This window comes from Lepidochelys kempii, chromosome 3 (genome assembly GCF_965140285.1).
Source record: "Lepidochelys kempii isolate rLepKem1 chromosome 3, rLepKem1.hap1, whole genome shotgun sequence".
In the NCBI taxonomy this organism is placed as follows: Eukaryota; Metazoa; Chordata; order Testudines; family Cheloniidae; genus Lepidochelys; species Lepidochelys kempii.
In genome coordinates this window covers 211371664-211389580 of record NC_136382.1, presented here as the reverse complement: position 1 = coordinate 211389580, position 17917 = coordinate 211371664, and the positions used below count along the sequence as shown (strand labels likewise).

The 17917-nt window shown below is 50.6% G+C and overlaps 1 protein-coding gene across 1 annotated transcript in view; it reads right to left on the bottom strand.

Moving 5' to 3' along the window:
* Window positions 1-16: 16 nt before the first annotated feature.
* Window positions 17-17917, bottom strand: part of GALM (galactose mutarotase) — an 84014-nt gene continuing 66113 nt past the window's right edge. Inside the window, exons 6-8 of the mRNA XM_073339971.2 lie at window positions 5051-5192; window positions 3789-3963; window positions 17-2382 (exon numbers count right to left, since the gene is read on the bottom strand). Of these exons, the coding sequence (XP_073196072.1) occupies window positions 2305-2382; window positions 3789-3963; window positions 5051-5192 (395 nt within the window). The 3' untranslated portion in view covers window positions 17-2304. The remainder of the gene's footprint in view (window positions 2383-3788; window positions 3964-5050; window positions 5193-17917) is intronic.

Genomic DNA, 17917 nt, shown 5'->3' with positions numbered 1-17917 from the left:
AAAGAACAAGGACTACTTGTGTAACCTTAGAAACTAACAAATTTATTTGGGCATAAGCTTTCGTGGGCTAAAACCCAAGTCATAGATGCATGGATGGAAAATACAGAAGGAAGATGTGTATATATATATATATATATATATATATATAACAGTACACGAAAAGATGGGAGATGCCTTACCAAGTGGAGGGTCGAGACAATTCAATTAAAGTGGGGTATTATCAACAGTGCATCTCTTCCGCAAACAAAAACTGGCAAGTAGTGGAAAACCTTAAGAGCATCTGGTGGTGTGAGCAGCTGGAAATGATGCCAGTCTAGTTATTGCTATTAACAACCACAGCTGTTTAAGGGCTTGTGTACATGAAAAGTTGCATGGGTTTAAGATGTGTGAATTTAAATCTAGTCAGACCTGTGCAAACTCCTATGTGGATGCTCCTTGATTCTGGTTTGGGGTTAATTGGTTGGGAACAGGTCTGAACTAAACTGGAATGACAAACCCTTAAATTGAAACAAGTCAGCACAGAGTTTTGCTGCACAAGTTTAACACTTTTTTTTTTTTTTGGTAGTGTAACTTGTGCATATAGACCAAGTTCAAGAGGAAACTAACTGCCCATGAAAACCTGCAGGCTTAGAGCTGGGAGGAGAATGTTCAGTGGGAGAGAACCAGGCAACAATTATAGTAAGAAGTAGGGGCTGAGTGGGAATCATCATCATTACTGATCATTTTACAGATGACACAAAGACGGGAGCACTGTGGTAATAATGAAGAGGACATTGATAGAGTGCGTTCTGGATTGCTTGGTTAACGGGGCACAAGCAAACTATGCATTTCAGCATAGCCAAATCTAAAGTCATACATCTAGGAACAAAGAACCAAGGCCATGCTCACAAGATGGGGGATTCTCCTAGGAAGCAAAGATTTGGGGTCACAGTGGATAATCAGCTGAACATGAGGTTCCAGCATGATGCTGTTGCCAAAGGGCTAATGTGATCCTTGAGTGTATAAATGGGACTATAGATTTAGAGAGGTTATATTATCACTGTGTTTGGCACTGATGTAACTACTACAGGAAGAGTCTGTCCAGGTCTGTCTCCACAATTCAAGAATATTGAAAAATTGGAGAGCGTGCAGAGAAGAGCGGTGAGAATGATTAAAAAACATGCCTTATAGTCAAAGACTCAAGATGCTCAATCTGTTTAGTTTACGGAAGAGAAGATGGAGTAATTTGATCAGTCTGTAAGTACCAGTATAGGGAACAGATACCCCGCCCAACATAGCTACACTGGCTAAAGCTTGTTGTGGAGACCTGGCCTTAGTCCTGCACATAGGCCCACGGGAGTTAAGTAGCTGAATGCTTTTGAGGATGTAGGCCATAGACCCCCTGGCTTCAGTCCCTACTTGTATGAGTATGAGCTACCCTTACAAAGGCAGTTCTTTCTCTGGGGGCTTCTCTACACTAGTAAGTTGGACTGTTTTATACCTAGATGAGAGGGAAATAAGTACATCTGTGTTATGTCGGTTTACCTGCATCCACACTAGTGCCTTTCCTGGTATAACTCCTGGTAAAACATCACACCCCTAACCCATACACAGGTAACAGTTTCTGGTGTAGACCAGGCCTAAAATACAGATACAGAGAAAGAAGGAATAGTGGGTAGATTTATTTTTGGTTCATGGAAGTGAGGTTTTAGTTAGCACTTGAATGGCAAAAGGGATGGTGCAGAAAGCAGCACTGATGGGGGAGTGGGAAGAGACAAACGTGACAGAATTGACAGGGCAAGTGGGAATGACTCACTCAAAGATAAGCTTGTCCCCTGAGTGAAGAGTGCATGGCCGGGAAGGAAGACAGGACAAAAGGTTTAAACTTGATTCCATGGGGAAGGAAAAAGGGGAGAGGAGTTTAAAAGAGGCCTTGACACGGTCCAATTGATAGATGAGGAAGACAAGTTTTGTATGGACTAAGGGGCAGGTTTCAAAGGTATTTAGGGTCCTAACTCCTATTGAAATCAATGGCAGTTAGGTGTGCACGTCCCTTTGGGGATCAGGGCCTCAGCACTGGCCTAACTCTTCCTCTGTTGACATCAAGGGGAGATTTACCAGTGATTCCAATGGGAGCCGTCAAGCCAGAGTTGAGAGCTTTTACAAACTCCGTCCTCAGGAGACGTCCCCGCACCTGTCACCTCTGCCTGTGCTGGAGAAGTTTGAAAGCTCCTGCTGCTGTTTTCAGTGATTTCCCCTGCTCCCCTCCCCCATACTCAGAGCACTTTGTGATGAATTTCTCCTTGTGGCTGCAGAGGTGACTCCTCAAGCTGCAGTAAACTTGAGCCAAGTTGTGTGGTTGTACTCCTCTCCTGGCCGCAGCAGCGCACTGGGGAAATGGGGCTGTGGAAAGAAAAACACAGTCTCTTCAATCTGACAGTCTCACAGCTTGGTGCTGAGTGCGATCACTGCTCAGCAAGAGCCATTTTTAGCTTTGGTAAAAAGATCTAAAACCCTCGTGCTCCTTTGAACTTTCATAGTAGCCTTCTAAGGCAAGGTGGTTTAACCCGATACAGCTTATTGTTAGCTAGCTAAGGACACGTTAAAATGCTAGGACCAAATAAGCTACTTCAGACTGCTTAGTTTAACGTTTGTTTTAAGCCTCAGCTTCAGCGTTGTTTTGTGCATTTAAAACAGCTGTTCTGTTCCAGGCGCAGCTCTCCCGAGGGAGGGGAACATTGTGAAATGAGTTGTACATTGCTGTTCACAGTTTGGCTGCAGGGTGCCACGTGTGTTTTCACGGGCTCTCACATACCTGCAAGAACGGGAGCAGGGCATGGGCGAAGGGATGCCAGGGCTGAGTACTGTAGGAAGCGTTCATTGCTAAGACACAGTTCAGAACCCTGGCATGAGGGAAGGGATGGCAGGGAGTCCCTGAAATGGAGGGGGATGGGAGGTGGTTCACAGAGAGCTTGTTGGGGGGAATGGAGGGCTACAGGGAGCCCCTGGTGGGTGCAATGAGCTCACCTGGCAAAAGGAACAAAGTGTGCGACCCCCTGGTTGCTAAGATACAATCATTCAGCAAGTGAAAATATCTCCTCCTCCTACAAGGAAAGCATTCAGCTACCTCCTTACACACCCAGCTTCTGGCATTTGATGGGGCTGTTACACAGCGGGCCTGGTGGTGCATTTGGTTAATACATTCCTGGAAACCTGAGTCCAAACTGAGATCCAGGAAGGGGAGGTTATTTGCGGTGCTCTTAGTGGCATTTTGTCACGACCCCGCAATCAATGCATGGCTTGAGATTCCTGCTCAGGTGAGGGCGTGACCGGAAAAGCAGCTGTGAAAGATCCCAGGACACTCTTCATAAGAGTTGGGGGGGTTGACTTCAGTGGGTGCTTGCCTAACTACAGCCTCCAGAATTAAGGCCCGAGAGATGCAGTTTCTTAAAGGCTTGTCTACACACATGAGTTGTACTACCCTAATTCCACTTGTAAAGTCAAAGGGATGCACCATCCCGCCCAGGTACAGACCCAGTTATATTGGCGTAACGGTGCTTTATGGGGGTATTGCTAGTCCCACACAGGCAGGGGACCAAGCCACACTGGTAGAAGGCCCCTTTGTACTGGAGTTACTGCACCTACATTAGGAGACGCACGCCCAACCAACATGGATCTACTGGTACGAAGCCGTGTGGGCCCGACCTAAGGAGCTGTTGCGTCTCCGTGAGCACGTGTGTAACTGCCATTAGCTGAGAGGAGCCCTTCCCCTCAGCGCTGGTACGCATTTCCAGGACAGCAATAGTTACCTTATTAACCGCATCTGGCCAGTTCTGTGTTTCAAGGCAGAAGGCTGAATGCTTGGGATACACAGAGCCCCCTTTGCCCTCCAGCGAGCCGTCCAGGAAATTTCCAGTGTAGAACTGGATCCCAGGCTGAGTGGTATAAACTTCCATCGTCCTGCCACTAGGGGGATGGTGTGCTCTGTACAAAGAGAACAGGAGGACGTGTGGCACCTTAGAGACTAACCAGCTTATTTGAGCAAGCTACAGCTCACGTCATCGGATGCATGCAGTGGAAAATACAGTGGGGAGATTTATATACACAGAGAACATGAAACAATGGGTGTTACCATACACACTGTAACCAGAGTGATCACTTAAGGTGAGCTATTACCAGCGGGGGGTGTGGGGGGTGACCAGAGGCAGTTTTGTACCCAGGGAGCAAGGACAGAAAGCAAGAGGGGAAAGGAACAGGAGCTGGAGAGCAAGGAAAGAAGACAGGCTGAGAAGAACTGACCAGCACTTCAGGACACAGTGCACAGGACACAGCCCTCTTTGTCCCAGCTTCCCCACAGGAACAGTGACATTAACGAGAAGCCTGCTAGAGGAACCAGAAGATCAGCCTGCAGCTCATGCAATTTCGTAGGGCACTCGGCCTCCCTGGCAATTAGTGCAGTCTGAATGCCCAGGCAACGAGAAGGCCAAGAAGACAAAGTGGTGGGCAGGGCGTGGAGCACCACTGACAGGAGGCTGATGGCAGTGGATGGCCTATGGGACAGGAGTGGAGAGGATGGGAGCAGCAAGGCAGGGTGTGGGGGAGGGAAAGGGCCCTGCAATGCATAGACCGGGGAGGCGTAAGCCAGACAGAGTGAGGGGCAGGGAGCCAGGAAAAACAGGAGCCAGCAGGGCAAGGAGAGGGGAGACGGATGGTCCAGTGGTCAGGGTGCCGGCCCAGTGCTCAGGAGAGAGGTTCAATTCCCTGCCCAAGGCTCCCACTGTGACCTTAACAACTCAATCTCTCTGTGCCTTATTTCCCCATCTGCAGCATGGGGACGGCAGCCCGGCCCTGCCTCACGGGCCTCTTGTGAGGGGGAATACATTAAAGACTGTGAGGCTCAAATACCCTGGTAATGGGTGGCCTGTAGATTGAAGGGACAGAAAATTGGGACCTTCCTTCGGAGTCCCCAGTCGATGCCCTCTGTGCTTCAAGCACAACTGGTACAAACCAGAAAGATCTGAAGCCAGGGAACCACCACGGCTTTACACAGCTGAGGCGATTGAGTTCTCACCTTGCACAGTAGCGTCGAGCCTCCGACCGTTCCAAACAGAAGTTATGGTCAAAGCCAGGGAGCTGAAACTTCTGCATGTGTCTTCCAAGCTCCACCGGCTTCCTCAGATCAAAAGCGGTGTCCTGCACCGCAGCCACCTCTCCTGGGGGGGAAATAGCACAGAGAGGCTCTCTGTGAGCACACAGCCTGTTTTGGCAGCTCACAGAGAGGCTCCAGGAACCATAAAGAGAAGGACACTGCAGCTCTGAAATACTGAAGGATGTCAGTGATAACCCTGCGATAGAAATCACAGAAATGTAGGACTAGATGGGACCTCAACAGGTCATCTAGTCCAGTCCCCTGCACTGAGGCAGGACTAAACATTAGAGACCATCCCTGACAGGTGTTTATCTAACCTGCTCTTAACAACCTCCCATGCTGGAGATTCCACAACCTCCCTGGGCAACTTATTCCAGTGCTCAACCACCCTGACAGCTAGGAAGTTTTTCCTAATGTCCAACCTAAACCTCCCTCGCTGCAATTTAAGCCCATTGCTTCTTGTCCTGTCCTCAGAGGTTAAGGAAAACAATGTTTCTCCCTCCTCCTTGTAACAACTTTTTATGTACTTGAAGACTGTTACGCCCCATATTGTATTACCAACCCAGCAAAGCAATTAAGGCCATTCATATCTTTAAGCACAAAAGTAATCCCGGGAACGTAAAGTTAAGCATGTGCTTGAGTGTTTTATTATTATTAACATTGCCGCAGTACGTAGGAGCCCCATCGTGGCCCAGGCCCCCCTGCACCAGGCGCTGTGCAAACATGGAACAAAATGACAGTTCCTGTCCCAAAGAGCTGATGTTCTAAGTAGGTAGATGTTCTGCTGAATAAGGGCCTTACCATCTGGGTGTTCTTAGAACTCCTTACACCACTTTTTAAAGTAAGCATTTCATGCTTCAGAAAAGTGGATAGCCTGAGAGATGGAAGCCCTTTGTTGAGCTACAGAACGAGTTACCGTACAGGCACTGTGTACAGACTTCCCCACAGGACAGAGTCAATACGGCTCAACCTGGCGCTGAAGGGACCACTTGTAGGGATGACAGACTAGTCTCCCATTGACGCCTTGGTGCTTTTCGTAGCAACGCCAACAAGGACACTGTGAAGGAGGGGTCTGTGCTGCCCGCAGTGACTGGGACCGAGCTCACAGGCTCATTTCATGCAGACTAGCAAACGGGCGTCCGAATGGCACAATCTGATGAGCAGGGGGTTGGGCGAGGTGACCTCCTGAGGTCCCTTCCAACCCTGATATTCTAGGATTCTATGATCAGCCCCTAGTGCATTAATACAGTCAATGCTTCACATCCTGCTGTACGCAACACCACCCAGCTATGCAGAACAGTTGGCCAAACGTACAAGGCTTTACACTTAGCACAACTGCACTTCCCGGCATTTTCTGCATGTCTGTGAACACCTCATCCGATCACTTCCAAACCTGCAGGGGATGTCCTAGGCATCACCAGGCAGAACCCTATTGATCTGGGGGGGAACTGGAAAATGAGAAGGGGGAAGGAGACACACAGGGAGCCCTTGCCACTGATTAGCAAAGCCACAGCTTTAAGCACTCTGCAGTTGTCTAGAGCCCTAAGAGCTGGCTGGCGGCCCTGCCGACATAACCATAATACTAATGCAGTGCTGCCCCTCAACCCAGTGGAGTTGGCATGTTGACACCCTGAGTCACTGACCTCCCAGACAGGCTGAAGACAGGGAATAATGGTGAGGGGGATGAGGGTGTGCACCCAGCTCCTGTCCTGGGGGCGGGAAGAACGGGGAGCACACCGAACCCCTGGCAAGGTGGCTGGGAGGCTCTAGTATGTGGGGGGGGAATGGAGGGCTGCACCGAGCTCAGCCTACCGAAGCCATGGAATGTGCGACCCTCTCGTTCCGAGGCCTAATTCACAGGGGTCATTCCCACTCATTGATGTTTGCTCAGGATCTGGGCCAGGTCAGATCCACTCCAGTGTGATCTGCAAAGTGACAAAGCTTGTGAGCGCAGGGGCTCTGTTCAAGAAACACGAGCAGTGCAGAGCCAGAGCGGGAGGGGGAAGCAGCATGCCGCTCGGCATTGCTGTATTGTGACATCACACAATGAACAGGCACTGTCCGCTCCACACCCATGCCCCTCTGCTTGAGACACCATTAATCTGGTGACAGGGTTCAGCTGAGCAGCAGATTCAGGCTTCACCAACTCTTTCAAAATGCACCCTTAACCACGGCTCTGCGGGGGCACTGCTGGCTGAGGTGAGCCAGCTCACGTTGCTGAGCTATGGCCGTCTCAGACATGCAGGGCAGGGAGAAGCATGCCCTGCTTTTAAGCTTTACAGTAAGAAATGGGGCAGGTGAGGAACCAGAGCCAGCTGCAAGGAAGGCAAAAGATAGCTTAGCTTGCAACGCACTGTGTATGCAAATGCGAGAGGGCTGCTACAAATGCATGGGACGAGGCATAGTCTGAACGCTGTGCTCAGTGTTACTGCGTGGTGGGTCACTTCAGCAGCCTCTCAGAATCTAAAAAGTGGGAGAGAGACAGAGAGGAGAGAAAAATGGAAGAGACAAAGAGACTTAGTAAAAGAAGAAGGCAGTTGAGGCCGTGTCCATGCTACAGAGCCCATGGCAGTAGAGTGACGCTGGCAGAGCCACGAGTACAGACAGCTCCGCTGACAAGAGTTTTTCTGATGGCAGAGGGACACCACCCTCCTGACCGACGTTACCAGATGGCTTCTGGCTGCCCGGGTGTCAGCATAGCTGCCTCTCTCCCGCGGGTTTTGCCAACCCAGCTCCGTAGCTAGGAGGTGAGGAGTCTTTCACACTTCTAACCAACCTAGCTGTGCCACTGTACATTCTGGCCTAAGTAGCAGTGTGCATGGCTGAGGCAGGAGGTGTGTAGCTACAGCTCGGCAGGGGAGATCAATGGGCTGTTCTCTAGGGTATCTTGTAGAAACTCCCAGCAAGAAAAGAACTGATCCAGGTTTATTCTTGAGAGGGAAATCTCCTGTGGGCGCACTGACCTCACCCATTTTCGTTCACTTGGGCTTTTTACGTACACGCTCTCAAACCCTGGGATGAACACACCGACCCTTCCCCATCACCCTTCTGGATGGAGACACATACTTACACCCATTCCACACCCCTGGATAAATGGAGGCACGCTCACCCACCCTCACACCCCCATGCTCTAGGCAGACATACACAATGCAACCCCCTGGCCAGAGAGATGCTCACAACCCCTGATCAATACAACACTGGTTACACTCAGTTCAGATTTATCAAGTTTCCCTCACCACCATAAAGGCTAGAAACCTACTCTTCTTTTTATGTGAAAGCAGAGATTCTGCAGAAGCTCAGAACAACCAGGATAACTCCCTACTCCCTTGGGGCTAGGGTACTGAAAATTATACCTATTGAAATTACAAGCGATTAAGTTCCAAGAGGCTTCCCGGTCTTGCGGACAGGTTAGGGGGCTCTGAGGGAAGTGTGCCAGCAGTCAGTCTGCAGTGACCCAGCCTACAGTAGGATGAATTGTGCTTCTCTGCCTTAGGGAGCAGCCTGCTTTGTCTCTGGCTCCATTTGGTTTGTGTGTGTTAGATTTCTGGATTCTAAGAAATAAAGTCGTGTTATGTTGCAGCCTTTCAGACAGTGTGAGAATTGTTTCCCCCCAACTCTCTGTGTATATTCCCTGATCATAATGGACGGGGTTTAAAATGTAAGACATGAGGCCGCAAGTCAGCATGAAGTGCACACAACATGCCCCTGCTCCCCACACTTCCAGAGTAAACCCACCAAGGCACGGCCTGATGTTCTGCAATTCTCCTCGGTTATCGCAGAAGGCCCATAGAGCAACGCCCTTGGAAGAAGTAGAAAGATGCCAACATGCAAGCACACCTGCTTCGACAAGACGACTGTTGTATGTGGTTTCTCTAGCTAGGGCTCTAAGAAATAGCAGTCTTAGAACTGGTTACTGAAAACAGCAGGTGGCTCTCTCGACAAGCAAAGTGCGGCTCATGCTAAGGAAGAGCACACGGGGATTTTTCTAAACTCAGTCAACAGTAAAATAATTAAGCAGATGGAACATCTACTTCCTCCCTCCTCCTCCTGGTACTGCAAACACACATTGACACTCAGAATCAAGTCACTTTGCTTCAAAGCAAGGGGAATTTGATATCAAAACTTCCAAGGCTGACTCAGAGCCATGACTTTTTGGAGCAAGCCACGTTCAATAGCAAAGCTGTTCTCGTGGCCCTGTGGCACTGGTTTCACATGGGGCAGGTTCAGTGTGCATGTGCCGATACCTGACTGACGGGATGATCCAGTGCTCAGTGACGCATCTCCATTGCCATCGGATAGGGTCCTACATTTTTATCAGCAGCACCTCTAAGAGTAAATTGGGCCCCAAGCCTGCTACAACGGATCTGGACAGCAAAGCCAACGCGGGCTACTGGTAACTGTTTGTGTCCAACGTTTTCAAATGAGTACACTAACTTCAGGGTACCTCAGACGCTGGGAACTCAGCTTGTGACACCTAAGGCTGGTTTTTCTGAAGTGCCAAGTACCCACAGGTTTCCATTCCCTTTGGCTGGAGTTGTGGGGGGGACAGCCCCTCTGAAAGTTTGGCCCCAAGGATCTCAGATTGGGTACCCAAAAACTGAGACACGCAAACTCAGTAGCCACTTTTCTAATGCTCTAGCCTTAGGGAGCTAAACTTCTGAAACCGAGGGCCTGATTCTCCACCCACTCCCACGGGTGTAATGTCCTTGACCTCACTGGTGTTATTTCACATTCGGAGCACTGCGAGTCCGGTCTGTCTTTACTCCGGTGTTGTTTTAGGCTCTGCACTGCAATGGGAAATTCTGCTTTGGTGGGGATCCCAGTAGAAAATGCTGCACCCCCTCCAGGCCCAGAGCTGCTTCGATGTCACAGCTCTACAAGAGCCATTGAAAAGCTCTGTGCTGAATCTTGCATTTTGTCCCTTTGCTCAGACTGCTTCTCTCTAAGACAGAGGTGGGCAAACTATGGCCTGCGGGCCACAGCCGGTCCACAGGACCGTCCTACCCGGCCCCTGAGCTCCCGGCTGGGGAGGCCAGCCCCTGACTTCTCCCCTGCTGTCCCACCTCCCCTGCAGCCTCAGCACGCCACGCTGCCAGCGCTCTGGCCCGCCGCTCCTGCCAGGCAGCGCGGAAATGTGGCTGGCTCTGTCCAGGCAGTGGGGCTGCGAGCTCCTGCTGCTCTGAGCAGCATGGTAAGGGGGCGGGGAGCAGGGGGGGTTGGATAAGGGGCAGAGGGTCCCGGGGATGGTTAGGGGCAGGGGTTTGGATAGGGGTCGGGTCAGTCAGGGGACAGGGAACACGGGGAGGTTGGATGGGGCAAAAGTTCTTGGGGGGCGAGTTGTCAGGGGACAGGGGGGTTTGGATAGGCATGGGAGTCCTGTGGGGGCCTGTCTGGGGGCGGGGGTGTGGATAAGGGTCGGGGCACTCAGGGAACAGGGAGAGTTGGATAGGGGGTGGGGGCCAGGGGGCAGTTAGGGGACAAGGAGCCCGGGAGGTCGGATGGGTCGGGGGTTCTGAGGGGGTTGGGAAGTGGGAGGGGGCGGATAGGGGGCGGGGGCCAAGCTGTTTGGGGAGGCACAGCCTTTCCTACCCAGCCCTCCGTACAGGTTTCCAACGCGGATGTGGCCCTCGGGCCAAAAAGTTTGCCTGCCTGTGCTCTAAAGTGTCTGTGATCCCAGTAACCGCAGCGCGCTCTTCTCAGATGAGCAACTCATGACAACTTTGCACCACAAGAACTTCCTCACAGCGCTCGAAGGTGACAAACTGCTCCCTTCCTCGGGGCCTTTCTACTTCACATCACGCTGCTGTGTCAGGGCCTCACCCAAAGCCTGCTGAATTCAATGGGAGTCTTCCCACACACTTCAGTGGGGTCCGGCTCAGGCCCTCAGTCAGGGATCTGCAGTGATTCGGTGACTGGTACATTGTGAGTCTGCATGTTGTCCCCCAAAGTGCAAACGTACATTTAGTCTGGGCCCCTTAGCTCAGATTAAAAGGATAATTAAACAAGGAGGGGTGTGAGGTGCACAGCCTTAACAGCGTGCTAGACCTTGGTGACAGCCAGTTCCCAACACAGAGGGCTATTGGTGTTATCTGTGGTGTCTCTTTCCCTTCTCCCACATGCACAAGAGGCAGGGTGACCTGGGGCAAGCCACTTCCCCTCTGTGTGTCCCCAGCTGTAAATCAGGGATCATCTCCAGGCCAATCCTCATAAGCTTCAAGTGCCACATCCTCCAATCACCCCCTGCTCAATTCCACCACTGTCAGCTGCTGCCTCTTTCCAGCAGGAGTAGCTGCTGCAAGCCGCCCGAGACCGGCACCTCCTGGCTTGTGCCTGTGTGAACCACGCTCAGTTCTCGTGTACCGAAGCTGATACAAGCCCACTCACTGCAAATTTTCTTAGTCATATCCCACAACCACTTCCTCCACATCCCTTCTCTCCTCTGCTTCAGAGAGCTCCTCTAGCGGGATGTCCTGCATCATGGCAGCATAACATGCCTCCACCACGCAGCAAGCCGGACGACCAATGGTTTGGAACAAGAGACAATGACTTAAAGGAGGCTGGAAAGGTAACTGAGACCAACCCATGATTTAACCTCCTACTGAAAGGAAAGAGAAGAGGAAGAACATTCAGATCAGAGCACCTCAGCTTTTTAGCATGGATACAGCAGATCTTCAGGCCCCCGTCCAACTGCTTGGTGCTTCTCAGACAGGACAATTAGCTCGCTTTATGGGTAGATTACCCTACTGTAGGAGAGTCCCTGTGTGGCATATAAAGTAGGTGTAGCCAGTTTTGACTACCTGTTCCAGCATCCCCTTAGGCACTGGGGTGGGCCAGAAGCATCTTGGAGACCCCGGTGATCCTTGGTAGAACAGTCCCTATGGGAACATTATTGCTGGCAAAATTTAGAGCATCCCTGAGGTTGCTGTAAATTTCACCAGAGACAAACTACTGCCTAGCCAGTCAGTCAGTCATGACTGGGGCTTGGGCAGTCATACCTAGTGGTCAGAGCAGTGGCAGTCAGAGACTAGGAACAGCTCTGAAAGTCAGTGCTGGAGTCAGGAGTCCCAGAGCAAGCCAAGAGGCATGTCCACCCTTACAGCCAACAGGGGAGTCCATCTTGTTGTACAGACACTTCCTGGACTCCTCCTCCTGAGGCAGTACGTCCTGTGGTATTTATTCCCACAGGGTCCATACGGTAATGCACGCAGCCCTACCACGGCTGCCGGTTGTGCGTCTGCCCTCTTGCAGACCCAGGCTCCTGTCCCGCCCCTGAAGCACCTCACAGCCCCAGGATTAGGGGAACAGAGATGTTGCCTAGAGCCACCTTTCCCCACTCCCTCTGTGTCCTGCACAGCTTAGCTGGCGCTCAGGATCTGGCCCATGGTTCCCAAAGAGTTGCTAGATATTTGTCACCCCACTGGTGAGCACAAACTGACCTTAGCTGCCATTGATTTCCTCCATCACCTTATTGCTACGCAGAACACACACAGTGATTAGTTGACTGGGGAAATGGATGAGGGCCAAGGCTGGATGAGCGCCACCTCCAACCGCAGCTAGTTATTCTAGAAACATAAAATTATCTAGGCTGACTCAGGATCCAACTTCATATTTCTCTGTGGTTGAGTTTCCCAGCACCCAGCGTTTTCATGAACATGCTGGTATTGTGCAATACTCTCAGTCACATAGAGTCATAGAATATCAGGGTTGGAAGGGACCCCAGAAGGTCATCTAGTCCAACCCCCTGCTCGAAGCAGGACCAATTCCCAGTTAAATCATCCCAGCCAGGGCTTTGTCAAGCCTGACCTTAAAAACCTCTAAGGAAGGAGATTCTACCACCTCCCTAGGCCACGCATTCCAGTGTTTCACCACCCTCTCAGTGAAAAAGTTTTTCCTAATATCCAACCTAAACCTCCCCCACTGCAACTTGAAAACCTCCCCCACTGCAACATCATCACCAGCATTTCCTCAGCTGCTGATGGCAGCTCATGGCTTACCCTCAAGCACCATCGGTGTACAAGTCACAAGCTGGCTATGAATAGTGCCGGATCTGCACACGTGGCTGTGTGGTGTCACCGATTGCTGCAGTGAGGTAACGTCTATTGCAGATCACTTGGCTTTGCTAAAAATCACTGTCAGCTGCTAGACTGGGGCCTCATGTGATCACATAGTGAGTGTGTTCGAGTGCAGGGGCTGCTGAGAAGGGGCTCCCACCAGAGAGGCCGGGAGTGGGCAGAGCCATGACTCCATCTCTAACTACCAATCAGCAGAGATGGCTAGCCATGTGAGGAGCGGCATATGCCCTCATTAAAGAGAGAGAGCAGTTTATGCACCCCGCACGCTGTGGACCATGGAACTCTGGGACACAAGACTGGGCCTTACAGGCATCATCAAACCCTCTGAAATTAACAAGAAACTTCTGAATGGTTTGTTCTGCACATCGAGTTATACCCATATGGCAACGAATACTGCCAAGGGTTACGTAGCCAAGGAAAGGTGTAGGGAGAATAATGGACCAAACTCCACCAGGACTGTGGGTGGAATTCAACATGTCACACATGCTGCATTCAGAGTACAGAGCAGGCTATTCACGGCAGATTGAACCGGGGGGCTCCAGTGTGCACTCGCACCCCCCAGGGCCGGCCGAACTCTTACATTATTTGTATTTAAGTGCCATAACAAGTGACAATCGGCAAATAAAGTGTAGAAGAACATACCCAAATAATCACTCTTTAGAAGCCCTAACACACACGTCAGCACATGGATACGTAATAAGTAAATGCAAATGGAAGAAGTAGAGAGAAGCTAGAGAAGACTGTAATAGTGACCTGATATGCTAATAATAAAGCCCACAGAGAGAACAAGGTCACAGACTGTGATCTCTCCACTTCTGGTGGACCTTAAGAATTGTTTGAGCCCAAAGCATTCAAACCCATTAACAAAAAGTTGTAACTTGAGGGGAGATTTTCAGAGGCACAGATGGGAATTTGGTGCCTAGCTGCCCTTTGAAAATCATCCCCTTCTTCACAGTCACACAGGGCCGTCATTTCCCACTCCCTGCACAGACCTTTACAATAGGAAACAATACCACAGAGCAGGTGTCAAATGCTGCCAAAGATATTAGATGGATATTCTGTGCTTGGTGGGTGAGGTGGAGGTTGCACGTATTTTTAAGACCATTGTGTGTGGCTCTGTGTTGTTGTTTTTTTAAGCACAAGTAGACACCTGAGCAAAACAGTTTCTCTCTTTAAAGTGACTCTTCCTCCACTCGGCACAGTCCTTGACAATAGGAAATTATGCCACACAGCAGGTGCCACACGCTGCCAGCCAGATTTGGAAGCACAGGTGTAAGTGACAGGCAGCGTAAGATCAGGGCCATGGATCACAGCCACCGGTTCTCTGGCGCAGTGCTGCCGTCTGTGACCAAGTTTTGTATGAACTATTTTCCTGGCCATTGCCAGGTTTTTATTTGCTCGGATTTATCGCCAATGCGGGTAACTTTGAATGGAATGACAAACTTCCCATCACACAGTTCACCTTTTTGTTACCCTGAAGTCTCTGTTTGGGGACATTTCTCTTCTCACATCAGCAGTCACAGCCTCACCTCGCTGCCGACTGCCCTGGCTTTTCAGATCTACTCACTTTGAACTCATCAGTTGCTCTGCACCAGTTCTTCTTTGCAAATGCTCAGAATCACTCTTTATCTTACAAGTCATGCATTTTTGTGGCTTTCAATCCAATCTAAATGTAGAATTCTACTGAATACATCGGAGTGGAGGAAGAATCACTTTAAAAAGAGAAACTGTTTTATTCAAGTGTCTGCTACTTGTGCTGAAAAAAAAGAGAGAGAGAGAGAGAGACAGCCCCGCACAAAATGGTTTTTAAAATATACACAACCTCCGCCTAACCCACTCAGCACAGACTATCCCTCTAGTTTTTTGCCTTAACATATTCACTTATCCAAAATGTTAAAAGGCAAATAGATACAGAAAACAGGACTATCAAGCCAAGGCACCATTAAAAACTTAAATAACCAGCCAGGTAATTGCTAACTTTCAAGAACAGATGTTACTTAAAATGCATGAGCATCCATTGAAACATTATACTAAGGTCCCAATTCAGCAAGGTAAGTAAGTGCCTTGTACTTAGCATGGGCTTAACTCTAAGCATGGCATCAGTCCCACTGAAGTCAATGCCATTTTGCATTCTGAAGCCCAGAGGAATACTGATGTGCCTACATTCAGTCTCTTGCTGAATTGGGTCCTGGATCCGGAGGAGATGCATGAGGCTTAATAATGAAGATTCACCTAGATCTACTCACACCTCCTCCCCCAGGAGCAAATCAATGTGACTTGCCCACAGCGGAGCCGGAAGGCATATGGTAATACAGACTTGCAAAAACGTCAAGGAAATAAAACCTACCAGCTCCAGCAAAATTTTGCTTGCCGAGGCTTACCAGAAACACCAACGCACACAACACTCCCACCCCACACACTCATACAGCCATAGACACACACTCCTGGACAGACACACAGACACACCCTTCAGACCCCCGGGTGGACAGAGGGACACACACACCCGTCAGGTCCCTGGGTGGACAGAGGGACAGACAGACACACACGTCAGACCCCTGGATGACAGAGGGACACACTCATGCACACACCCATCAAACCCCTGGATGGACAGAGAGGGACACAGACACAGGTCAAAGCCCTGGCTGACAGAGGGACACACACACACACACCCTTGTCAGATCTCTGTGTGGACAGAGGGACACACAAACATGCGCACACCTGTCAGACCCTGCTATTCCATCACTGCTTCACCCCTCCCCGCATGTCAGACACCCCAACTTTCCCTCATTCATCCTCCATATGCCCATAACGCCATGCCCCCTCCATTTCCTCCCACCCCCAGCTCATCAGTTCTGTGGTCTCTTCCACCTCAGCTGCACAAATTAATCAGTTTTCTGCTTCCCCGCACCCAAACCTGTTAGCTCTTCAGTGCGGGAGCAGCCATCTCTGCCCTAGCTGGGCAGGGGCCTCCCCGCTGCTCCTCAGAGCTCACAAACAGCGCCAGCTCCCCAGTCCCTAGGGAGGCACTGGTGTTCTACGAGGACTGCTGGGATCTTTGGCTCCTGCCCATCCTAGCTCTTGGGAAGGGGCCTCGGCTGCCGGGTGGGTGGCGGGTATAAGGCCAGTTCTGGGAGCAGCTGGTACAGCAGGAGTGCTCTCGGTCTGGCCTCAGCTGGTGTCAAGTGGAGAGGACACAGGCACAGAGAACCCGTTAAATTTAACTCCTTCTCTCCCTCAGCCAAGAGGAGTAAGGAGCCTGGACACTCACTCAGGGCCTTTGCAACTCTTTCTCCCTTCTCCATGCTGCGGACCTTAGCCAGGTGAGCGGCGCACCCGCGATGGGTGCGCCCTCCTGGTGAAACCTGCAGCACAGATTACACTCGTTGGGTGTTTGTGCTTGCAACGAAAACCTTAAGGCCCAGAAACATGGGGCCTGGCTCAATCATAGAATCATAGAATATCAGGGTTGGAAGGGACCCCAGAGGGTCATCTAGTCCAACCCCCTGCTCGAAGCAGGACCAATTCCCAGTTAAATCATCCCAGCCAGGGCTTTGTCAAGCCTGACCTTAAAAACCTCTAAGGAAGGAGATTCTACCACCTCCCTAGGTAACGCATTCCAGTGTTTCACCACCCTCCTAGTGAAAAAGTTTTTCCTAATATCCAATCTAAACCTCCCCCACTGCAACTTGAGACCATTACTCCTCGTTCTGTCATCTGCTACCATTGAGAACAGTCTAGAGCCATCCTCTTTGGAGCCCCCTTTCAGGTAGTTGAAAGCAGCTATCAAATCCCCCCTCATTCTTCTCTTCTGCAGGCTAAACAATCCCAGCTCCCTCAGCCTCTCCTCATAACTCATGTGTTCCAGACCCCTAATCATTTTTGTTGCCCTTCGCTGGACTCTCTCCAATTTATCCACATCCTTCTTGAAGTGTGGGGCTCAAAACTGGACACAGTACTCCAGATGAGGCCTCACCAATGTCGAATAGAGGGGAACGATCACGTCCCTCGATCTGCTCGCTATGCCCCTACTTATACATCCCAAAATGCCATTGGCCTTCTTGGCAAGAAGGGCACACTGCTGACTCATATCCAGCTTCTCGTCCACTGTCACCCCTAGGTCCTTTTCCGCAGAACTGCTGCCTAGCCATTCGGTCCCTAGTCTGTAGCTGTGCATTGGGTTCTTCCGTCCTAAGTGCAGGACCCTGCACTTACCCTTATTGAACCTCATCAGATTTCTTTTGGCCCAATCCTCCAATTTGTCTAGGTCCTTCTGTATCCTATCCCTCCCCTCCAGCGTATCTACCACTCCTCCCAGTTTAGTATCATCTGCAAATTTGCTGAGAGTGCAATCCACACCATCCTCCAGATCATTTATGAAGATATTGAACAAAACCGGCCCCAGGACCGACCCTTGGGGCACTCCACTTGATACTCCGATTCACTTCAGCACAACTCCGTTGAAATCAACAGACTGACGGAGAAACCCTGGAACACGGAGACTTCCACACCGGGAAAGACCTCGCCAAAAACTTTGAAGGATTCGCCTTTCCTCTTGTACATAGTTACCCATACAGTGTGTGAACATCACCCACCAGCGCTCATTGTATTTAAGCATCTCTGAGGTTAGACGGGGAGGGCTCTGGTGGTTTCCACTGAGGTTTAGCTGCCAGTGCTTTGCTGGCAGCAGGCCCACCGACAGCAATTCCAGGCCCCAGGG